The 26,160-nt window shown below is 39.9% G+C and overlaps 1 protein-coding gene across 1 annotated transcript in view; it reads left to right on the top strand.

The window, feature by feature from the left end:
- The window catches only part of CSMD1 (CUB and Sushi multiple domains 1), a 2,060,919-nt gene that overhangs the window by 1,570,898 nt on the left and 463,861 nt on the right, over positions 1-26,160 (top strand). Inside the window, 2 exon segments of the mRNA XM_038396611.2 lie at positions 744-959; positions 7,888-8,076. Coding sequence (XP_038252539.2) covers positions 744-959; positions 7,888-8,076 — 405 coding nt within the window.

Here is a 26,160-nt window from a genome sequence, read left to right as displayed (position 1 = left end):
CTCAATGCAGCACCCTCCCTCCCTCCTCTCGAGGTGCTAATATCAGGTTGGGTTAGCCCTGATGTGGGTATTGCACTGGTCTCTTCTTTTTAGGGGGGCTTAGAAGGCATTTTTTCCTCACTACTATAATGGCTTCAGTGGAGTGGGGTTTTTTTCACCTTCCCCAGAGCGGGTGTCAGGGAGGACCTGTTATAGTGAGGAGAAAATGGGGTTAAGTTATATGTTGCAACTCATTTTGTAAGTATGGAGCGGATGTCAAGTGCAGATACTCCATAGAGAAGGCATCCAGTGACAAGATAAATGGCCTGGTGAAGGACTTAAAAAGGAGGTGCTGGTTAAAGGAACAGAATGGGGGGAAGGTTTGGGGGCTCCTATGATTGGTACCCTTTCTTATAGCCCACGTGAATCATCCTAAGAGTGGAGGGTGGATGGTAAGGTCCAAGCCATGGGTTGGTTGGGGAACCTGGATGAAAAATGAAGCAGGGCTGGTGGAAGCCACAGGCATTTATTTGAATGAACATGGAGTTGCCTTTACTGTACACTTCTATCTTCTGGGTAATCCCAGACATCTAATAATAAAGGTGTGGCCTGATTAAATACATATCAAGTATAACTTGTCCTTCTTTTGGTACAGCCAGACAAAGAAAACTAGCTCAGCTACAGCAGCAAATAACTACCCTTCATTCCAATTCTATACCTTAAATTTTAACACTTCCTCATCTTTCTTTTTTCTCTTTTTCCAGGAGTACAGTTGGTCTTTCACACCTTTCATCTTGAGAGTTCTCATGACTATTTGCTGATCACTGAAGATGGCAGCTTCACAGAACCAGTGGCCAGATTAACTGGCTCAGTGTTACCCCCTACAATTAAAGCTGGCCTCTTTGAAAATTTCACTGCACAGCTTCGATTTATATCTGATTTTTCAATCTCCTATGAAGGTTTTAATGTAACATTTTCAGGTAAAGAATTCAGGACTAACAAATGGTTTGAAAATAACTTCAATCAGTGTTTTTCATTTTAGTCAGAACAAATGTTACTAAATAGCAATAAAAAGAAGTTGTTTCAGGTGTTTATAAATCCTGGTTTCCAAAATAGGAGAGAGAACAACAATGAATAAATTACCTCAAAATTAGCAAGTGTAAAGAAGGCCAACAGAATCAAAGGGGGAGATGATTTCATTGGTGAAGAGGAGGCTGTTTGAGATGTGACCTGCTCTAGTGAACACCTAGGGCTACAAGAGTAAGGATGAACTCTCTCCTGGCCAGACAAATAAAACTGGTGAGAAACGGAGAGAAAGGGTGCAGCTGAGAGAGAGAACCATCACTGGCAGAGGGGTAAAGCAGGGGATAAATGTGTGAGCAATAAATGGAAGAAAGTATGTCAGAAAGGTAAAAGCAACATCTGGGAATAATGGAGCAGACCCTCATGCCGATCTGGGATTGCTATCCATGTATTATGTAAAAATAAAAAAGAATGTTTGAATTATCAGGCTTTAATGTATCTAGAAGTTCTGGTAATTATATCAACTAATATTTGAGTGGAATTTAAACCTTATAAGTCAAAGTTGCTTATATTTACTCTGTATTGATGTAACAAGAGCGCACAGATGGAACGGATAAATTCTTCAATATTTTTCGGTGCCAATTCCCACTTCTGGGATGTATAAACCTGTAGAGCTGCATGATGTTTACCCCTCTAGAAAGCAGGGCTTGTTTAATCTGTTAGTTCTCCCTTCTTGGATCTGAATATTTAGCGACAGGGGAGCTACTGCCCCAAATATTCTTGCATTATTTTTCAAATGTAGCAAGTTGACCAGCTAGAGATTATGCCTTTCCTTCTCTGACAAAGTCATATGCAGCTTGCTATTTTCAAATAAAATATAGTGACTGGATTTCTTGTTCAAAAGACTTGTTGGTTACAGCAGCAGCAATAGCTTTACATGTCAGATGACTGATTTCACCCATTGCAGATACTCTGCATTAATCAAGCGAGAGGTTGAATGGTAAATCAAGCGGTGGTAAAATGTTGTAATGTGTATCAAACTATTTATGTAATCTATCAATCTATTTTTAAATAATTCAAAAAAGGAACTTGAAGATAAATACACAAAATAAGGTTCTTAGGTAATGATTTTATGAAATATCAAGTGTTTCTCACTCACAAAAAGGGCTCACATCTTCTCTTCAGCCAATACACCAGAATTAGATAGGTAGCAATAATATCATAAATATGCATTTTAGAGGACAAAAAACTGAGTTTAGGAATACTATTTCCTCACTTTCAGACAAGTAAAATGTACTTCTGCAAAGTGAAAATTGTTTACTGAAAAGAGAACAGTTTGAACTGAATGAGCTGAGACACCAGTTTTCTCCAGCATCACTAAAAACTGAACTGACAGAGGTGATGGAAGTCTAGAACACAAATAGAAAATGATGTATTAAGCATGCAAAGCAATCATTTTTGCAGTTTTGATCTGCCACATGTGAGCTGTTTTGCTGTATTCTACTTTCAAAAGCATTTTTTCTTTGACTACAAAGTGACTGTACTGCTAAGTTTATTTTTCAGTTCCTCTCTAGAGGAAAAAATATCCTGGAGGGGTTATTTTGACTTCCATTGAACTTAACTTTTAAAAATTGCAATTTCAGTATGCAGCAAATAAGTATGCAGGTTGCAGAGGTAAATTAATATGTGCAATATAAATGACTAGTAAAATTGGAAATATGAATGTTTTATGTACACTTGCACATGCAAATAGGCAAAATGTACAAGCAAAATATCATCTGATCTTTATAACAATCCGGAAATAGATTTTGTTTATGCTGCACAATATCACTCTTGCTAATTATGACTATATATTCCCCCCATTTGCATCTTCATTGGTGCTGTCCAATCATAGGCACCGACTTCTCCTCTGTCCGGTGGGTGCTTGACCCTCGCCCCAGGCCCCGCCTCTTCCCGTCCCTGCACCGCCCTCGCCCTAGCCCCATTCCACCCCTTCCTCAAATTCCCCACCCCACCCTGCCTTTTCTCACCCCAGCCACACCCCCTTCAAGCCTCATTCCACCCCCTTGCCCCAAGTCCCCACTTCCTCCCTACCTGTTCTCTGCTTCCTCCCATGAGCGCTCTGGGTACCCACTTCTTCCCCTCCCTCCCGGAAAGTCCTAAGTGCTGCCAAACAGCTGTTAGGCGGTGGGGTGGAGGGGCAGGGGGGCAGTATGCTCGGGGGGTAGTAGGAGGCGAGGAGTGGGGAGCTTGGCTGCCGGTGGATGCAGTGCACCCACTAATTTTTCCCCGGAGTCGGTACCTATGTGTCCAATTGGCATGTAAAACTATTCTTTCCCCCTGAAAAACAATAAGTATTTAAGGCAATGTCACCATTGTTATTTGGTAGCATCTTTCACCCACTGTGCAATCACAATGAACAGGTTTAAATGCATTCTCAAGGTGGGAGAAAGTGAAGAATTAAGCTATGTCTACACTAGCACTTTTGTCGGTAAAACTCTTGTCTGTCAGGGCTGTGAAAAAACACCCCCCTCCCCAACAAAAGTTTCACAGACAAAAGTGTCAGTGTGCGCAGCATTATGTCGTTGGGAGATGCTCGCCTGCCGACATAGCTACCGCCGCTCGTTATGGGTGGTTTAATTATGCTGGCAGGAGAGTTCTCTGCTGCCGGTACAGAGCATCTACATGGGAGGTCTTATAGTGGCACAGCTGCAGTGGTACAGCTGTGCCACTGTAAGGTCCATAGTGTAGACATAGCCTTTGACCTAAAATCTCTTCTTTTTCCCTGTAAATCTATCAGTCCTCAATTAGGAGCTAGGTGGGGACACAATTCAAAAACAACACCAAAAAATAAAAGAATACAGAAGTTTTCTTCCTTGAGTCATTTAAAATTGAGCATGGCAAAACAAGAACTGTCATCTCAAAGAACTGTGTTTCAAACACATTAAATTAATGACACAAAATAGAGTTCATGGAACATCTATGACACATGCATCACAAACTGACTGATTTGAGTGGTTTATTTCTTTCACTCTTATTCTGATCACAGAGGAGACAAATAAAATACACAGAATAATGGAAGGTATAGAGAAAGTCAGTTTAGTACCCCTATTTACCTTTTTCTGGAATACAAGAATAAGGGAACACCCAATTAATTAAAAGAAAGGAAATTTAAAACTAAAAATTCTTAAATTACATAACAGTAATTCACTTGTAGAACTCATTGCTATGAGGCATTATTGAGAAAAAATAAGTAGATTTCAGAATAGGATTAAGTCATTTATATAAATAGTAAGCATTTGACTGGCAGTTACATTGGCTAGGATAAAAATATACATGGAATATTAACCACCATTCTTCACAATTTAAGTAAAATATTAACTTGGGGTGGTTGGGTGGTTGAGCATGGGGGGTGTTACATCACCTCTGACCTAAAGGAGCTGATCCAGAAGTCTCCCAAACATTAAATGCTGACCAGTCACCCAGTCACAGGAATAGCACAGCAGACTAGATAGAAGATTGTCTGAGCCATGTAGTAATTTATGTGTTCAATTGTTCTCCATTGTTCCTATTACCCATTTTTTGTTAGCAAAGTGGTGAGCGACTCTAGCCCTCTCCATGCAATGTGCATAAGTACACACAACACTGAAGTTGAGGGGACTAAACAAATGGTTAAAGCATGTTCTTAAGTGCTTTGTTGAATTGAGGCTAGAGAACTCAGCACTTCACAAGATTAAGCCCTTAAACTGTAAGTTTTCCAGCCAGATGCTGGGCTGTTGCCACTCTCCTCTGCACCACCAGCAAAAATGGATCCTGAAGCTAGCATAGCTGGCCACAGAATGTTTTTCCTAGTGTAGGCGAATTATAGGACACTTTTTAGTTCCTGAACTTACATTGGGTGACAGGTCTGGTGTACTTCTGACCAAGGATCACAGAAGCCCAAAATATGGCTTAAGGGCACCTTATCAATTGCAGCCCTCTAATACAAACTATACTGTGGATTCTTTGTCTGTAGCAGTATATCTGAGATATCGTCTTTTTTTTTGCATGTTAAATATCTTATTTATATAGTGACATAAATATGCACAAAAAGAAAAGGAGGACTTGTGGCACCTTAGAGACTAAAATTTATTTGAGCATAAGCTTTTGTGAGCTACAGCTCACTTCATCGGATGCAGCTCATGAAAGCTTATGCACAAATAAATTTGTTAGTCTCTAAGGTGCCACAAGTCCTCCTTTTCTTTTTGCTAATACAGACTAATGCGGCTGCTACTCTGAAACCTATAAATATGCACAGTAATACACTCTAAGAATAACCCTAATAGATGAACTAAGTGGTCTAATAGATGTTTTCTGTTTCGAATTTCAATTATTCTATTACTCATACTGTGGTATCTGCCACCAAAACAAAAGGTACATACGTGGAAACCTACCTCTCTTTCTACTTAGGCAGAAATGTTAATTGTGTTGTACTGTAGTAACAACATTTATTCTTTAAATCACTTTTTAACACTGTGCAAATATTAAGAAAAATAAATAAGGATCATTTATTTCCCAAATGTGCACTTTAAAAACATTTTATCAGGGAAGAAATGTAAAGGAAGAAAAAATAACTTTGTCTGTATTCCTAATGTCAGGTTGTAACAGAAAGCCTCAGAGGACCAGGTGATCTAGTGGGTAACACATGTAGTATCCAACCTCAACTCCCAGCATGAAGGTCTTTCAATCCAATTCCGCACCAGTGTATGGGCTTAGCTACACTTTGGGTTTTCAGCATCCTTGCCCTCTTCCTACCAGAGGGAGAGTGGGGTGGGAATGAGGCTTGTGCCCTTACTGCAGCAGGGGAAGTTTGTAAGGGAGGCCACTCCCCGGACTCCTCCAGACTTCGACCCAGGGTGCTTTTAGAGCCAATCAATGTCCAACACCTTGGAGTGTCCTCAGAGTTACCCCTGCAGGTCACTTCCAAACATCTGTCTCTCCCTATGGCTCCAAGTCCAATACAAGATAAAAGAAAAAGAAAAGACAACTAAACCTTCAGCCCCAATCGGAATCAATAGGCAGTCCTATTGCTCACAGAGATGCTTCTTTGGAACCCTTGTTTGGGAGCCCTCAGACTAGGTCTGAGCTGGGTTGCTCCTGTTTAAGCTTCCTCTTCAGCTGGAACATGCTTTGCTGGTTTGGCAGGGTGGGGCTACCTGGGCTCACTGTGGGGTATTTACACAGGTGTGGATGCCTTATTGCTAATTTTTTTACTCAGTGCAACTGCATGCAATTAAAACATCAAAGTTTTCGGATTTATGTAGATTGATTTGATATCCATTTTATATTTACTTAAACTTTTATGCAAGTTATAATTTATAAGTTATAATGCACAACTCTATCTAGGACTCAGAATGCTATCTATTCTTATCTAAATAAGATCTATTTGTTATTAACTGGTTAGAGACTGAGAAGGTATAGTCATCATATTACAATTTGTTAGGTATGATTTACGTTTTTCATGTTATACTTTTTTTCTTTAATCTGTTTTGTTGTATGTATATTATCTCAGTTGACAGGGTTTTATATTTGTGATTGTCTTTTCAACTTTGTAGAAATGTAATTAAAAGGAAGTTAAAAAAACACTAAAGAAAATCACAGGTTTCAGAGTAGCAGCCGTGTTAGTCTGTATTCGCAAAAAGAAAAGGAGTACTTGTGGCACCTTAGAGACTAACAAATTTATTAGAGCATAAGCTTTCGTGAGCTACAGCTCACTTCATCGGATGCATTTTTTTCCACCAAATGCATCCGATGAAGTGAGCTGTAGCTCACGAAAGCTTATGCTCTAATAAATTTGTTAGTCTCTAAGGTGCCACAAGTACTCCTTTTCTTTTTACTAAAGAAAATGTGTTCAGAGTTTATTTCAAAACCCAATCTATCCCCTCAGTAATTGGATTTGTAGGACTGAAAGAACAAAGTATAGCTCTTTTAAAATAAATCCTAATTTTTTACAAGTGCAAATTAAATAACTAAGAACTATATACTCTCCTTGATCTGTGATCACAATTCCCTTTGACAACAATGAAAGTTCTAGTGCAGTAAATGGTTCTGTGTGGGCCTGTGCAGTTAATAGCTAGTTATGCTGAAAGAGCAATTATATACTTACAGAGGCCTATCCAGTAGCCTGATTTTACTTTCCCCTACACCAATTTTACAGTATTGTAGCTCCACTGTTTTGAGTGAAATTATTCCTGATTTACAGTGTAGGTGAGAGGAGAATCAGACCCCGGGCATTTTTTTTTTATTTAGGTGTACAATTGTTTCTGATTAAATGATAGCATTCATGATTTTCAAGAGCATGCAAGGGCAGTTGTTCACCTGATTAGGAGTGCAGTTCCACTCTTTGTGCATGAAACTCAGGCACATCTTTTGAAAATGTGGTGATGCATCTCTACATCAATTTGATCTTTCATTAGATTTTAGTAAGCTTTTCCCATTTTATTATTTGTTTGCAAACTATGAAGTTCATTCCTAATATTTGGTAGTTCAACTGATTTGCACGATAATGAGTTATCTACAAGATATACAAACAAATTGTAAGGAACCTTTCGTGGTTTGAAGCTGATTAAAGTCTCTGAAGTTAAGAAAATCAGTGTAACTAGGTATCTACATATCCCACCCACATTGCTGTACATCAGACCATAAAGAAAAGAAAAGGAGCAGGCTGGAAGAATCAAGCAATATTTTGAGTGAAGCCACTGTTAAATAGACTTGGATTATGAACATCTGTAGAAAATATGCTTTCCAAGTATTTTATACCAAAACTGTAATTTTCATTTGTTCTCAATTATTTTTAAGGTATGGGATTTTCCTGTTTATTTATATATTCTGTTTTTTTGTCATCAGAATATAATCTGGAACCATGTGATGATCCTGGTGTTCCTGCCTTCAGTAGAAGAATCGGTTTCTACTTTGGTGTTGGAGACTCCTTAACCTTTTCTTGCTTTCCTGGATATCGCTTGGAAGGTGCTAATAAACTTGCCTGCCTGGGTGGTGGTCGTCGTATATGGAGTGCACCTCTGCCAAGGTGTGTGGGTAGGTGGTCACATGCTTTCATTTCATTCATCAAATCGTTGATAGCACATGGCAGATGTCAGAATAGTGGGCAGAGAAAAAAGCTCTAGAAGTAAATGGACAGATCTCCAAGCTTTATGTACTCATAGGTCAGTCAGAGCTGCAATTTTTAGTGCTTCATGACGATTGTAATTAAAGGAGAAAAATAGAAAACAAGCACTTAAGGATGTTTTAAATTAACATTGGGGTTTGGAACAATTATATTTATCAATTAAAATTTTAATACTATAAGTCCCAAAGGTATAGTGAGATAAAACGCAAAACAGGTTTCAAAACTCAAATTTGAACAAGGAATGTGTGATTCCTGAACAAAGAATTCATTGTGAGAATTGGCAATGGAATATAATTGGAACCATAGTTGTACTGGGCCAGGTTCTGCCTTTGTAAAGGGATCACTCAGGTGTCAGTGAAGGCAGAATTTGATCAATTATCTTTCAGGGTAAAGATATAATCACTAGATCTTTGAGTTAAAAAGCCTCTTATAGAGTCCCCAAATTGACTTTTAAAGTTATTTTCACTTTTTTTCTTGTTGTGTTTGAATTTTTTTAAAAAGTGCTGCTTTTAAAGCAGCTGTGACTATAAGCACAAAGGCAAGTGCATAAATAGTTCTTTGTGAGGGATATTAAAACTGGAATTTTTACATGTTCAGATTTGCTTTATATTTGAATTGAAGAGGTACTGTATTTGATTTGTGGGTTGGTTTAATGATATGGTGATTGCCAACTTGCCTGCATATACATTGTGAACTGCTAGCAACTGAAGTGAATCTGATCAGTTGCTATTGACATAATGATCCTGAAATGTCAAATACATCTGCTCACCTCTGAGTGAATTGGTTTGAGAAGGTTCATATTTTTAATGATTTTATTTTATGAAGGGGAAATTCAACTGTAGAGTTTTGTTTTTTTCTTTTTTTAAAGAGCCTAATACCATATCAGCATAAAGACATAAGATCCCCTCTGGAAAATCACACCAAAGGGGAAAAACTTAAAACTAAATTTTATCATGAATGACAAGCAGAAGGCTTACTGTGTTAACCTCTCAATGGTGCAAAATTAGTGGCATGGCCTGGGTGGAAGGGACCTGAGTGTCGTGTGGAGCTTGAGGATATGTGGGAAATCTTAGCTTCAAGCCCTTGAATTTTGGGGAACCTATTAGGAGAAACTATCTTGACCTTCAGCATGATTCCCAAGACCTTACCTACTCCCAGGCAGCATGATTAAATCAGTGACTGTGCTGATATTGTCTCACTGCTGCTGGTGGTGCACTATACACCATTTTCAAGAGTGCAGATGAACCTAGGAGAATATCACACTGCACCCAGTGTTGTTATGCATTTGATTCCTATTCATTTTAAAGGGCAGGGAATTATTCTATAGTACCTTTCAGATTGGTTATGTGAGCTGAAAAATTAGCTCCTTATATCTCTATTCTTATTAGAAAGATGACTTTATTAGCTTGGCAATTCTAAAACTATTAATGAGTAACGTTTTCCACTACATTTATCAACATGTTAGGATATGTCTGGACTCAAACAACAGGAGGCAGTTTCTTTGTTCACAGCTAGGGCCCAACCAAATTTATGGTCCATTTTGGTCAGTTTCACGGTCATATGATTTTAAAAATTATAAATTTCATGATTCCAGCTATTTAAATCTGAAATTTCATGGTGTAGTTGTAAAGGTGTCCTGACCCCAAAAGGAGTTGTTTGGGGGGGGTCGCAAGGCTATTGTAAGCAGGGTTGCGGTATTTGTACCCTTACTTCTGTACTGCTGCTGGCAGCAGCACTGCCTTCAGAGCTGAGCAGCTGGAGAGCAGAAGCTGCTGGCCAGAAGCCCAGCTCTGAAGGGAGAGCCATTGCCAGAAGCAGCACAGAAGTAACGATGACGTGGTATGGTATTGTGACCCTTACTTCTGCACAGCTGCTGGTGGGGCGCTAGCTTCAGAGCTGGGTGCCCGGCCACAGCTGCCATTCTCCGGCTGCCTAGCTCTGGAGTCAGCGCCGATGTAAGGGTGGCAATATCGTGACCCCTCTAAAATACCTTGTGACTCCTCTGCAACTCCCTTTTGGGTCAGGACCCTCAATTTGAGAAACACTGGTCCCTTTTGAAATCTGTATAGTTTAGGGTAAAAGCACACAAAAGACCAGATTTCATGGGGGGAGACCAGATTTCACGGTCTGTGACGTGTTTTTTATGGCCATGAATTTGATAGGACCCTACTCATAGATCCAAGTGCCTTTCAGCCAACTTCTCCTTCTCGGCTTCTCTTGGTTCCATGCTCCCAGTGCTTAAGTGATGTCTGGTGCATCCTTGCTGCCTTCTCTGTCTGTTTTTCTAGTATTTCTCATGCCTCTGTCAGACACAGACCCCCTCCACCAAACAATATCCAGTGAAAAAGCCTCCTCCTACATAGTTCCATTTCCTGGTTATATTTACATGTCCCTTTGTTTTGGTTTGAGACTCTTACTGTTTCTTACATTTATCCTGAATGAAGGGTGCCTGTTACACAGATGCCGGGTTTTTATGTTATCTACAGAATGAAGATTTCTATTTGAATAGTATTAACTTCCGTGAAGTCATATCAAATTAAAATAGAATATTTATAAAACTGCAACTACTTACATGACAGCTACATAAGGTAAATACAAAATACCTTATAAATTAATTCCATCCAATGTTTTCAAGCTATAACGCAAGTAAAAACCCCAATCCTGTACATCCTTATGCACCTTAGTGGTACTTACTGATGCAAAAAGTTCCGTTAAAGCCATTTCTCTCAAGGATCTGCAAATGGATTTGCATGGGGTGGACCCTTCCCCTGCTTGGAGACCCATTGGTTTCAAACTGTGACAAGGCATGCTGGTGTGAAGAAAGGTATGGGTGGGTTACCAATATGGGGAACGGAAATTCCCCCCCTCAGCTCAGCAGGCAACCAGAACTTCAAGGAATGTCTTCCTCCCTACCAGTTTTGTCAAATCATCTAGTAGAGGGCTTTCCTTTACCCCCTCCCCTGGTTCTTGTGACACACACAGAAAGCAGACAAGAAGTGCAAAGTGCAGGCAATGTGATGTTTGTTCGGATTAGTTTCAAGCAAGTATATCCATAGCTCTACACACCAGCAGGGTGTGTTAAACAGTGTTCTGTTCCCAGCTCTGATACCACAGAGACTTGCCTGTGTCCCCATTTCCACCTCCTCCTTCTTAGCAGGCCAAATATACCTGGAATGCATGCCCCTAATCCCACCCCTTACAATTTATGGTCATGTTCTGTTTTGGAGGGTTGTGAGTCTGGGGTCTTTGTCCCACCTCTTTTGTATCCCATGGGAGGGGTAAGGAGTGAAGTTGTGCTTGGATAATGCCAGGCTTTTCTTTGGCTTTTAGTGCTTCTTATGCCTGACCCTCCATCCCTCATTACCCCTCTTAACTGGTTACTTGACCTTGGCTTCAGAGAAAAGCCAGGCAGTCTTCCAATATATGCTCATATATTACACTCCCACCATACCCTGTCACACTTTTAACTCCATTTCTTATCACCCCATCTGCTTGTGGGCAGATGTAACACAGGGTTTCTTTATTCTTTGTTCACACATATTAATAAGGCTATAATAGCATCAAAAAGTCAAACCCACAATTCTATTCCAGGCTAACAAATAGGCCTATATACTAACTCCATCTTTCCCACTAAGCGGGGGTGAGGGTAAGGGATAGACATGCTTTGGCTAAAATGCCAAAGAACGATTTCCTATAACAATTGAATTAGCAAAGGAATATATACGTATAATTGCAATATTCAGTGACTGAAAATTGATAATAACTGTTGACCCAACATTTCAAAAATATGGAAAATATTGTTCACTGTCATATATAACATCATGAGGAATTAATTTAAAGTGTTGAGATAGATGTATTCAAAGTACAACCTACGCAGAATTTTGCACACAGTTTAAGGATATAGAGATTCATGAAATTTATTTGTTGCTTAATTTACATAAACTTTCTCTTGTTCAGTTGTGTTTATATTCCTAAGTTTACTCGTAAGTATATTTTATTAAAATTTTCCTCTGCGTCTGTTGCTTTGTGAAAGCCTTCTTTTTGTTATGTGTAGGCTTTCAGTCATTTACCGTTGGATGAATTTTAAGTTTAGGGTTCACACTGAAATTAATATTGCTTTGTTTCTACTCTTGGCATATACTGTATGAACTGTTGTGTGCACTTATAAAATATATACTCATGGACTATTTTAATAAAAACTGTACTTTAATAAAAAGTGGCTGGATAACGGTTTTACTTAAAATGTCCGACCTATGAACCAGGCTTCATAAACTAGTTTTTCATGATAGAATCCCTTTATTTGTTTGAATATATGATGAATGTATTACTCAGCTGTTCGTTCTCCATTTGAATATAAATTTGTTGACCAATGTTGTTTATGGAACACTTATTTTAAAAAATTATGCAGCCAACATCTTGCAGAACTGAAAACAAAAAAATTAAGCCATTCAGAAGGTTCTCAGGATGATAGTTTGTGCATTGTCTAAATTCAGTGTTAAACAGCTTCCATATTTCTTAATACTTGTTATGCAGACATTATCTTGTTTTTTTCTTGAATTTAGGAATCAAGGTGCATGACAGCAGTAAATTAAGTAACAGGGGAATTGATAATTTTTTGTTCTCAGTCTGAACAATTGTATCTTCTGACCTACTGAACCATCAGTATAGTATTCTTAGTTTTTTCTGAAAGAACTATTGTCATTTCCTTTCTATCTCATTCCAATATTCTATTAAATTCAGTCAAAAAAATCCAAGATTTATTCAGCCTGGGGCAAGATTTAGAACTATTGATGTGGAAGAGTAGAATTAACCTGGCTTAGTATCATGGGATCAACATAGCTAAAACAACTTAGAAGGGAAAAGACATTTTACAGGCTTTTCATGTAATCCTTCAGACATTTTCTACCTTAACCTTTTAGGAGGTCTTTTCTTCACTATATTTTTAATGAGGGATTTGCATTTGAAATCTTGGCTAATTTCACAGAGTGATTTATATAATGTTCATGTTTTGCATTGCAATTTTTAAAAAAGTTACAAAGACACCTACAGTTGTTATAATAATTAAGTATCCAAACTTTGAGTTAGCTATGTGAACGTATGATTGGATCTTCTCCTTATTGTGACAAAAGTTGCAATGGGGGAGGTTTAGATTGGATATTAGGAAAAACTTTTTCACTAAGAGGGTGGTGAAACACTGGAATGCGTTGCCTAGGGAGGTGGTAGAATCTCCTTCCTTGGAGGTTTTTAAGGTCAGGCTTGACAAAGCCCTGGCTAGGATGATTTAACTGGGACTTGGTCCTGCTTTGAGCAGGGGGTTGGACTAGATGACCTTCTGGGGTCCCTTCCAACCCTGATATTCTGTGATTCTATGATTCTATGAAAAACAGGTATCAGTTTCTTGGTCTTGTCTCTTACAAGCTTCAGGGTAGAGAACTCATCATGTTGGTCTGTAATGACCTCCCTTACTTAATAGCAGTTTTTCATGGGTTTTAAAGGTCTTTATTATAATGAAATCTGGTTGTTATGATGTATGGCCATGAGGTTAAGACGTGTGAAAATCGTTGGCAATACCTAGTATTCCAGAAGCATGAAGAGGACAGAATAATATTAGACAATATGTATTTTCTTTGCTAATGCCCAGGCACTGGAAAAGTGATTCTGAATTAAAATATTAGTGAAGGTGCCAACATTTAAAATATTATTTCTCAAGTTCATGTATCTATTTGATGTCCTATTTTCCCCTATACAGATGTAATTCCTGTAGAGAAGAGGAAACTCCACAACTGGTAACTTGGTGTTTCCTACTATTTCTTCTGTTGGGAGGGCAGGATTCCCTCACAATGAAAAAAATCAGTCCTTCTCCCTCATACCCCATAGCTCACTTGAGATCTAGATGGATTTTGCAGGTGCTACCTGAAGCACCAGGTATCCATTTAAGTGCCACTTTCCTTTGCTCTGCCACCCAGACCTACAGGATCCTGTTGTTATGTAAAAAGTACAGCTCCTGCCTCCTAAACTTCTTTCCAGTGGAGGGTTCCACAAGATGAAAGAGAAAACAGCCCAAATTGATGCAGACTCAAGTTTAAATTAACTTGCCATGTCTTTTGCCATTATTTTTGTGACTGAAGAATCCAAGAGTCTAGTTAACTCCCCATCTGTCAGTCACCATTCTCCGCTCCATTCTAGAAACCAGTGGCGTTCATAAGGGCTCAGATGAAATCAGGAGCACGTCACTTATATAGAATTCTCCTATATCTATGGATGGCAGTTCTTCTTGGTTTGGTCACACTGGAGGAGGATGGGGTCATTTAAAGAAAATAGTTTAGTTAATGGGGGGGGGGAACTAACTAGTGGGATGTGAGTTTTTTCACACAGAAGAGCTAATAGAAATGAGTGGATAGATTTATAAATAGGTTACACTTTGATTCAGTTCATAGAAAAATAATAATATATCTTTCATTAAATCGATGTACAATATACCCATTCCTAACTGATCACAAAACACTTTACAAACTATATGCAGAAAACCCCCATTTATCGAAACAGTTATATTTGAATCCAACGGAGAAGGAGATAGACACAGTCACAGATAAAGCTGATAGAAACATAGCTGTGTGCTGTGCTCTCTTTATTGTTCTAGCTGCATAACTGAAACTAACACAAAATTGCGGCTTTGTACTGGGGAGGGAAGAGTGCTAACATTTAAAGTGACAGAACATCACACAAATGCTTGTTTGAATATCCCTGTTATCTGTTTTTCAATTTCACCCTCTGAAAACTTGCTCAATAGCTCACTCAATAAGAACAACAACCACTTATATGAATATTTTTGATTGCGCCCAAATGTTTCAGACAAACAGGATTGGCTGTGCACAAAAGAATCAGTTCCCGCGGATTTTGAATCCTGTTGAGTTCGCTACACACTAATGGAGGACAGGAATTAAACACCACCTGATCCTAGTGAACCTGCATTCAGCATTCAGATTGTTTTATATTTTATGTTGTACAAGGTCAGCTAGTTATGTTTTATGTTATGCAAGATCAGTTAGGGCTTCATTTTAAACCTGGTGACATTAATACTACCTCCATTGTAGTGAAACTTCTGCTTTAAAGGTAATTCGGGCTACTTCATTTCGTGACATGCAAAATATGACTAATATGGACCTTCACATGGAAATTCATATCTTTGTGATGGTACAGTGTGTGAAAAATATTCCCCTGTGTTGTTAGTGAAAAACAAGCATGCCTAATAATGGTGCATGCATGAGGATTGATTTTCATAATACACCCACACAATGAAGGGACATGCTTCAATTATTATGTATGTGTACAAGAATGTCATTTAGTGAGCCAATGATAAGGGCAAAACAGTTGTTTGTTTGTGTGTGTGTGTATCTATAAATAAAAATGCAAAAGATTGGGCATCTAATCAACATAATGAACACTACCATGAAGTCACAGGTATATCAACTGAGTTGTGAGGCATGTTGATAATTTCTTTAAGAGAATTTTGAAACACTATAGAGTGCTTCTGAGAAACCAGTGTCCTATCTGAAATGAGCTAGATATTGTCTGGTTGCCAGATTAAACTAGTGTTGGGGTCTGCTTTACTTTAGACTCTGATGCTATTATTATTATCTGAATTTTGATTTTTTTGAACAAGAAAGGAACACTGTGTTGTGAAAATGTTGGCAATTTTTCTCCAACCAGTTTATTGTTAATTATATTTATTTACAAGTGTTAATATTAATGCCACATCTTAATCTATTCTCATATTACTATTTATTTTATACCACTATAAATGTGAGTAGTATACCACTACTGTGACTAGTACTTTTGTCACCCTTACATTTGCTTATACTACTGTTATATGAGCAAAAATGCCAGAAAGGGTAGACACGCACCCTCTTTTGCCCTTTTTCTTCCCAGCATTCTTTCTCTATGCCTTGGCTGCAACTAAGTGATTGAAACCACAGTTAGACTATCACTGAAATGCACTATCATAGCAAGCACATTACACTTCCATTTCATTTATATATCCCAATTGACTAATTTTGCTTGTGTCTAAATCTTTTGCACTACTGTTTACATGGCCAATGAAGTGACCTCATTTTTGGTACTGTTTTATGGCCTACATAGAATATTCCTAAAACAGGCTATGGGACAGCACAAAGTTGCTGTTGAAAAGATATACTGACTCATGTTACATTATTTCATGTTTAATTAGTGTGACTCCATTATTAAATTGTATGTAGCAGTTTATTTTTAATGATACATTAATGCTGAATTACAGTGGAATCTTTATGGAGGCACTGTTCATGTCATATTCATATTACTATCACTAATGTATCGTGCTCACTGGGGTTACAATAAATACAACATGAATAATTAATGGTGAGGTGCTAACATAAATTGATAACACTAATAAGTAGATCTTCTTTAATAATTTGTTTGGTATTCACTATATAATACTTAATTATAATGAATCTATTTTGTCACGTTGTAATGGTGAGTTGCAATTTCATAGGAATTCCAACAAAAGTGACACCCCGGTCAGCCTAAACAGGACTGGAGAATTCCTTGATATTATCAACCCTTAGGATTTGAGTTTTATATTGTTATTTTTACTTCCCTCACATCATATGATTTGAAAGGCCCTCATCTTTGAGCAATTTGGACCAAATCTGGAAATTCTAATTCATCCATAATTCAGTCCTCAGTCAGACAAAGCTCCCATTTAACTTCTGTGAAACTGTGCCTTAAGGAAGAAACCTTTAAAAACTTAACAAAATCTTTAAGGATTTGAAACATACCTCCGCCTGGCCCAATGCTGTGCTGCTATATGGAAGAGAGGTTCTGTCAAGATCTATAAGGCTAGAGACAGCTGTTGTCAGATTTAACTTGCCAAATGTTTAGGTAGATTTATGAAGCAAATTATGTGAGAAAGTTTAGCAAGGTAACTCAAATGACATTGATTTTATAGCAGTCTTTAATAACCACATCTTATAATTTTGGAATTTTATAAACATGGACAAAATTGTAGGTGGTTTTCAAAATCTTTTTGGGTCAGAGTTTGATTTCATGAAAACAAATGGTGATTTGATCAAGTCACGATCAAAGTCTGAGTATATTGGAACATCAAAATGGTTCTATATCTCAACGAGAAAAGGACAAAGTAAAAGAAACTAAAGAGATTTCAGTTTTGCAAAATGAAGTGTTAGGATGTAGTTTGCAAAAGTAAAACAAGGGTTGGTTTGGATAGTGCTCTCGTTTTATCCTAGCCACAAAGTTCAGAGTAAGAGAGGCTAAAGAGCCAGTTGTATGAACGATCCCTGTTTTGACTTGTTTCTAAACATTAAACTATGCAAAATGTATCATTATTCACATTTTAGCATTTTTAAAAAGTTTTCTTAAGAAGCCGGGAAATGTCATGCATATCAGTCTAGATCAGGGGTGGGCAAACTACGGCCCATGGGCCGGATCCAGCCCCTCAGGTCTTTGGATCCGGAATGCGGGATTGCCCCCTGTAGTGCCACAGGCCCCTCGCCGCCCTCAGAAGTGGCCAGCACCACGTCCCTGGGGCCCGTGGGCGGGGGCAGAGGGCTCAGTGCGTTGCCCTTGCCTCCAGGCGCTGTCCCCCGCAGCTCACATTGGCTGGGAATCGGGAACCGCGGCCAATGGGAGCTGTGGGGGAGGTTCTTGGAGGCGTGGCAAGAGCAACGTGTGGAGCCCCGTACACCCCGCTCCCCCAGGGGCCGTGCAGGGAAGTATTTCCATCCGCTTCCCAGAGCAGCTCGGTGTGGGGCCAGAGCAGGCATGCAGGGAGCCTTCCCTGGCCCTGGTGTATGCCGCTGCCACTCCGGAGTCATTTTAGGTAAGCAGTGCTGGGCCGGAGCCTGAACCCCTCATGCTCCCCACCCCCCAACTCTCTATCCTATGCCCCCTGCCTGCACCTCGCACTCCAACCCCTGCCCTGAGCCCCCTGTCGCACCCCACATTCCTCCTGCCCCCATCCCTGAGCTCCCTCGTGCAGTCTGCACCCCTCCTGCATGCCACCCCACAACTCCCTGCCCTAAGCCTCCTGCCTGCACCTTGCACCCCTCCTGCATCCCAACCCCCTGCCCTGAGCCCCCTGCTGCACCCTGTACCCCAACTCCCTGCCCTGAGCCCCTTGCCACACCCTTCCTGCACCCCTGCTCTGAGCCCCCTCCTGTACTCTGCAGCCCTCCTGCATCCCAAGCCCCTTCCCTGAGCCCCCTCATACACTCCACCCCCTTCCTCTGCCCCAATCCCTTGCCCTGAGCCCATTCCTGCACACCGCACCCCCTCCCACACCCCGCACTCCCTCCCTCACCCCAACCCCCTGCCCCAGCCCTGCCTACAATTTCCCCACCCAGATGTGGCCCTCGGTCCAAAAAGTTTGCCCACCCCTGGTCTAGATATTTTATTGACTGGTAATGGAGAGAAAGAGAGCAAAGGTCTAATGCATCTCTGATCTTTATATTTAAAACAGAAAATTCCATCTATCTTGTAATCCTCTCAGGCCAAAAATGTGACCAGGTTCACCCTGAGGACAAAAGTTGAGAACTGGTATGAGTGACGTCTAGATTTTGAAACCAATCAAGCAAAATCAAAAGCACAAGTTTGCTGCTGTGAACACAGTGGAAAAGCTGTTTCCTCAGTCCTGGGCAGGGGTGGTCGTACAGAGCAGTTATTGGCTTGGGAGCAAGAAATAACTCTGCTCTCACTGGCAACCTTTTTTAACCCCTGTCAGTATGAGGGATGTTCCATGTGCATCCATGTGTGCCCGGGCTTACTGCTGCACACATCCTTCCAGTCATAAAGTGTCATTGGAAGCCCATTCCAGTCTCCAGGAGATCAGTCTCCCCACTCAAACAGGAAAAAGGAAATAGAGAGAAACATATAGGTCAGGTGTACATTCATTCTGTAATGAGTTAGAGATTCTCATGTCAGTGCACACTTTAAATTGAAAGCTTGTTACTCCTCTTTAACTTTGTCTCCTTGGATCTACTTAAAATATTTTCCAGCATTTTGAAACTATGTAAACTATTGTATAAGCCTTATTGTTGCAATTTTTAGATGAAATGTATTGAGTGTAATTTCAATTTGGATTTTGTTGTTATTGGTAAGTCAACATTTCAGTTTGAGTCTTCCTGTGAGTATACTTACCATTTTGTTTGTTTTATAGCTTTTATACTTATATTCAGAAACTGTTTGATAGTCTTCAAAAACTCATTCTGCCATGGTTTCTTTTATCCATTTCAAGGTGCCAAAATGAAAGAAGAAACAAGTTACTTGTTTAAAGCATGTTTACTTGTCTCCCAAACAAAATAACAAAATTATCATGTTCCAGCCATGCTTTGCTCAGTACAGGAACAGGAGAAGTTTAAGAACATGACCTTAAACCACCAACTTAATGCTTCCTCCCAGAGCCGGATTAACCCATAGGCTAATAAGGCTTAGCTTTAGGCCCTCCATTCCATATTGAAGTAACAGCCGAGCAATGGCAGCAGGGCCATCAGAAATTTTTTGTCTCGTTAGATATTGCTTTGTACAAATTAATCCATCAAGATTGTGAATTCAATTTATAGTTATTGTGATTTTGCCTTTGTGGACTAAGTAAGTGATTGTGGGCCCAAGCAATATTGAACTTTGAATACAGTAGGCCTACACTGGACAATAGAAACCATATCTAAAAAAGGAGGATGGCAGAAATTGAAGGAGGCCAAAGAAAGAGGGCAACAACAAGATGTAGTGCTGAAAGGTACTCCTTCTCTTCTAACATTTTTTCTCCTACTAAGTCTGGTGGTGAGGAAGTCCAGGCGAATACCAGCCCAAGTGAACCTGCTGTACCTGTGCCTGATGAAAGGGAGCAGTCTCCTGTGACTTCTCCAACTGCAGTCTGATCCCACTCCTCTGAAGACTTTTCCAGGGATAGTAATATAAAAATATCCTTCTCCAAAGATCCAGGAGAGTAGAACATGACTTCTCAAGATCTCCTTGCATATTGGACTGAAAAGGGCCAGCACAAATGCCAGAATCTAGATGCTGACTTTTCACTGACAAAGCAAGAGTACACCAAACAGAATCATTATCTGACCAACTCAATGTTTGAATATATGAAGCCTAACAAACAGATTGACAAGTGAGAATGGCTCATTTATTCACCTTCTAAGAAGAAAGTGTGTGGTTTTTTTTGCTGCCTGTTTTCTGATATCAAAAAGTAAAAGTAGGGAATGTTCTGCAAAGGCTTCAATGATTGGAAGATTACTGCATACATTGCCAATCATGCAATGAGTGAGCAGCTTACATTGCCAGTTAGCAGCTACCATGCCCAAAAGAAAGTTAGTGGCAAATTGATACCCAAATGGAAAACCAGTTTTTGGAAACTCATGCGTATTGGAAGAACGTCCTCATATGCATAGTTGAAACCACAGTTTTTCTTGCTGAGCGTGATCTGCAATTCTGTGGCTCAGATGAGACTTTTGGATCAAAACACAATGGCAATTACCTTGGCGTTCTAGAGCTAATCGCTAAGTTTGATCCTTTCTTAGCTCAGCACATCAATGAACACACAAATCATGGAAAAGGCCATACATCATATCTATCAAAGACTATCTGTGATAAATTAATTGCACTGCTGGCAAAGATGAGGCTATCAGCCATTTCAGATGAGATCAAAGATGTGGGATATTTTTCAGTGTCCATTGACTCAACACTGGATGTGTCACATGTAGATCAGCTGACTGTCATCTTGCATTATGTGCTACCCAGTGGACCAGTTGAGAGTTTCATGACCTTCATAAATGTTACCAGCCACACAGGAGAGAAAGTTGCCTTGTATCTATTTGATTTCCTCACCAAAAATGGGATTGACATTAGCCTTTGTTGTAACCAAAGCTATGACAATGCAAGTAATACGAGTGGCAAATAATCAGAAATTCAGGCAAAGATAAAAGAGCACAATGTTTTGGTTGATAACATACCATGTGCTGCACACTCACTCAACCTTGTTGGCCAGTCTGCCATGGATTGTTGTGTTGAAGCATTTTATTTGTTTTTTTTTATTTGTCCAAGAATTGTACTTTTTTTTTTCTCTCTGCATCAAACAGTCATTGGATAATTCTTAGAGATGCACTACCAAAGGGATGCCCAGTGCCCAAATCACTCTCAAGGACACGGTGGAGTGCCAATGCTGAAGCTGTGAATGCAGTTGTTCTGGGAAACCCCAACATCCTTGAAGTATGAGATAGCATCAAAGATGATGAATCTCAAAAATCAGCAACAAGAAAAGATGTGAAGATCCTGAGTAATGAAATGCGCACTTTGGAAACTGATATTTTGTGTGAGGTCTGGAATGATATTCTTCAGCCATTCAGCATGTGCAGTCTAAGCTTGAAAAGTGCTCAGATTGACCTTTCCACTGCTGTAAACCTAATGAGGAGTCTTGAACTGTTCTTCAACAAATGCGGAATAGTTTTGATGAGAATGAAATGCTGGGCGCTGCAAGGACTGCTAACCATGAGTATAAGTCCGCCAAACACCACAAAAGACAGAAGACATGCAACAATGCAAGTGCCCACTTGTTCAGTGACAAGGAGGCCTTCAGAGTTAATACCTTCATCACAATCATTGACAAACTGAAGAGGTCATTAGAACATCAGATCAAGGTTTACGAAAATACTGGCAAAACCTTTAGTGTACTGATAATTTTTTTGCCTAACATTTCAAGTCCCGAAGTCAGTGAAGGTATCAAATGTCTGTGTCAGAAGTACCCAGACGATATCACAGTAGATTTTACTGTACTAAAGAATTTCTTCAATTTGTTGAATTCTCATCATTCTCAGATATATAGAAAAAATATGGCGAAAGCAAATCCATTTGGATGTACCAAGTTATCACTGAATCCAATGTGATAGAATGTTTCCCAAATGTTGAAACTGCATTATAGCTATATTTGTCACTAATGATCACTAGCTGTAGTGGAGAACAGTCCTTCTCTCTTCTAACAAGGGTCAAAAATGTCCTCCAATCCACCATGACTCAAGAGCATCTCAGTGCTTTGTCTCACTTGAGCACTGAGAATGAAATTGTCAGGTTTTTGAATTACGATGACATCATTCATAACTTTGCCACAGCTAAAGCTAGGGAAACAAATGGTTTGAACAGCTGAGTGTAGTGAGACTAGAATAAACTTGTTAATTTTACATAAATACATGTGTGTAGATACATGATGACTTTATAATTTTTTTTTGCAATATGTAATTCATACTTAGGACATTCCCTCCCATTAGCCTTAGGCCCCTCATAACCTTAATCAGGCCCTGCTTCCTCCATTCTCTGCTGGCTGTGGGCCTCAAGGGTATTCTGACATGTCCCAGTGCCTATGTCAGTAAGGGGTCATTTATGCAGCCTGGAGACACCTGAACACAAATGTAGGTAGTTCAGAGCTGAATACAGCAGAAACCCTTTCCTCAGATAATCTCCCAGTTTAAAAACAACAGAAATTCCATCCTTAATAACAGCTACCCTGAGTTCTCTGTCACTTTTTAAAAAATCAGTTTGGGGCAACGTTGAGGTTTGCTCCTTTTCTCCCAATTCCTTTTCAGCATCTTCTCTCTCTCCTTTGTCCCTTTCCCACCTACGTACAAGCAGTAGAGCACTGCTGATTGGTTCAGCAGGAGCACTCATGAAATTTTAGCAGGGGAGAAAGAGACATAGATGGAAACCAAAGCAGACTTTATGCCCAAGAATGCAGCATTCCCCTGCCCACACAAGAACAGCAAGTACCAGGTGAGCAGTATGGCCCACTACAGGGCCAGACCCCCTGCTCCTCATCCTTAGACTGAAGAACAGACCTTAGCTAAGCCATTAAGAAAGGCAGTCACTGTTCCTAAATACCTGGGAGTGGGTGGGCCAGGAAGTGTGGAGGAGGCTTTTAATAGAAACACTCATAAATCCTTAAATCCATAGATCACATTTGAAAAGTGGTCATGTAATATACATTGAAAAATAGGGAACTTAAGTCAAATATGACCATTTGAATGTGAGGAGTTTTTCTGAGCTATTAAACAATAATTTAATTCTAATATATATATATATATATATATATATATATATATATATATATATATATATATATATATATATATATATTTACAATCTAATAAAGTACCATGCCCAGAAAAGTCCTTCTTACTTTTTTACATGCAGTGTATATATATATTTTTAATCACTGTCTATTCAACTCAAACTCAAACTCAGTATGCTACCTATATGGTCTGATGAGAACAAAGTAGTTCTATTTTCAGTTTAAATCAGGAATAACATGCTGTTTCTTTCTTTTTCTTTTTCTTTTTCTTTTTGAATTCTTTAAGCCTCAAACCATTGTGAACAAGTTAGCAGACTCCCCCCTCTGTCCTTCCTGGAGCATATCTCAAGAAGCAGGTTGCTTTGTCCTTTTGGATGCTAGTTTCCTTTCATTTAATTTGACTTGTAAGGGATTAACATGGTGTTGGCAGCTTCAGAGCAAATTCCCTACTAGTTTCATGTATTTATGTCCCACTTACCAAAGACAGACTTTTACAAATTTCCCTGATGCCTTTATTAAAACAATCTTCATCACTCAGTGCTTCGGTTTACTTGCATAATGTATTTAAGATACTTGAACAAGTTGACAGTGTGGCTATAATAATTTATTTTAACTACAATATCTAATGAGTAAATATTATTTGATCCTAAATACATAATGTGAAAATGAGGATTAGTACATAGAACTTTTCCCTACGAGAAGAGAGAGATATTACTGACTGGATTGATTCACCCAAACTGTGGGTCTTCATGAGCCAGTTTTCAAAGTGATCATTCACTGGGAGAAGATTTATACGCAAAAGAGGAGAATGTGAATGACTGTATCAGTTATTTAGTAGTTGAATTAGCTGCTTTGCACAGAAGGTGTTGCTGTGGATGGCAGTAGCTTTAAACAAAACAAAACCCGTCTAAAATAAAGAAAAATGAGAAGACACTAACAGACTTCAACAATAAATATTGCAACAGTTGTAGATTTTAAGAAATCTACCTTATGTTGTTCCATATGTACCTCATATGTACCAAGGGACATACTGGCCCCCGCTTCCAGCAGCACCCATTTTCCTGGAGCAGCGAACCATGGCCACTGGGAGCCACGATCGGCCAAACCTGCGGATGCGGCAGGTAAACAAACCGGTCCGGCCCAGCAGGGCCATTCCCTGCACAAGTGGCGGAACAAGTTTGGGAACCACTGCTTTAATCATTCTTGTGGCTCTTTTCTGAACTCTCCAATTTATCAACATCCTTCTTGAGGTGTGGACAGCAAAACTGGACACAGTGTTTCAGCAGTGGTTGTACCAGTGCCAAATTTAAAGGTAAACTGAGCACAAGAACAAATCCGCACAGACACACCCCTGGAACCCCGACCTGGGGTATTCTATCTGCACCCAAGAGTCATAAACGTGGAAATCCTGGACGCCCCATCATCTCAGGCACTGGCACCCTGACAGCAGGATTGTCTGGCTCTGTAGACTCCCTCCTCAGGCCCTACGCTACCTGCACTCCAAGCTATCTTTGAGACACCACTGACTTCCTGAGGAAACTACAATCCATCGGTGATCTTCCTAAAAACACCATTCTGGCCCCTATGGATGTAGAAGCCCTCTACACCAACATTCCACACAAAGATGGACTACAAGCCATCAGGAACTGTATCCCCGATAATGTCATGGCTAACCTGGTGGCTGAACTTTGTGACTTTGTCCTCACCCATAACTATTTCACATTTGGGGACAATGTATAGCTTCAAGTCAGCGGTACTCCGATGGGTACCCGCATGGCCCCACAGTATGCCTACCTTTTATGGCTGACTTAGAACAACGCTTCCTCAGCTCTCATCCCCTAATGCCCCTACTCTACTTGCACTACATTGATGACATCTTCATCATCTGTACCCATGGAAAAGAAGCCCTTGAGGAATTCCACCATGATTTTAACAATTTCCATCCCACCATCAACCTCAGCCTGGGCCAGTCCACACAAGAGATCCACTTCCTGGACACTACGGTGCTAATAAGCGATGGTCACATAAACACCACCCTATATCGGAAACCTACTGACCGCTATTCCTACCTACATGCCTCTAGCTTTCATCCAGATACACCACATGATCTATTGTCTACAGCCAAGCTGTACGATATAACAGCATCTGCTCCAACCCCTCAGACAGAGACAAACACCTACAAGATCTCTATCATGCATTCTTACAACTACAATACCCACCTGCTGAAGTGAAGAAACAGATTGACAGAGCCAGAAGAGTACCCAGAAGTCACCTACTAAAGGACAGGCCCAACAAAGAAAATAACAGAACGCCACTAGCCATCACCTTCAACCCCCAACTAAAACCTCTCCAACACATCACCAAGAATCTACAACCTATCCTGAAGGACAACCCATCACTCTCACAGATCTTGGGAGACAGGCCAGTCCTTGCTTACAAACAGCCCCCCAACCTGAAGCAAATACTCACCAGCAACCACACACCACACAACAGAACCACTAACCCAGGAACCTATCCTTGCAACAAAGCCCGTTGCCAACTCTGTCCACATATCTATTCAGGGGACACTATCATAGGGCCTAATCACATCAGCCACACTATCAGAGGCTCATTCACCTGCGCATCTACCAATGTGATATATGCCATCATGTGCCAGCAATGCCCCTCTGCCATGTACATTGGTCAAACTGGACAGTCTTTACGTAAAAGAATAAATAGACACAAATCAGACATCAAGAATTATAACATTCAAAAACCAGTTGGAGAACACTTCAATCTCTCCGGTCACTCAATTACAAACCTGAGGGTGGCTATCCTTCAACAAAAAAACTTCAAAAACAGACTCCAACGAGAGACTGCTGAATTGGAATTAATTTGCAAA

Source organism: Dermochelys coriacea, chromosome 3, assembly GCF_009764565.3.
Source record: "Dermochelys coriacea isolate rDerCor1 chromosome 3, rDerCor1.pri.v4, whole genome shotgun sequence".
Classification (NCBI taxonomy): domain Eukaryota; kingdom Metazoa; phylum Chordata; order Testudines; family Dermochelyidae; genus Dermochelys; species Dermochelys coriacea.
The sequence above is the reverse complement of the archived record's forward strand: the minus strand, read 5'-3'. Positions and strand labels throughout refer to the sequence as shown.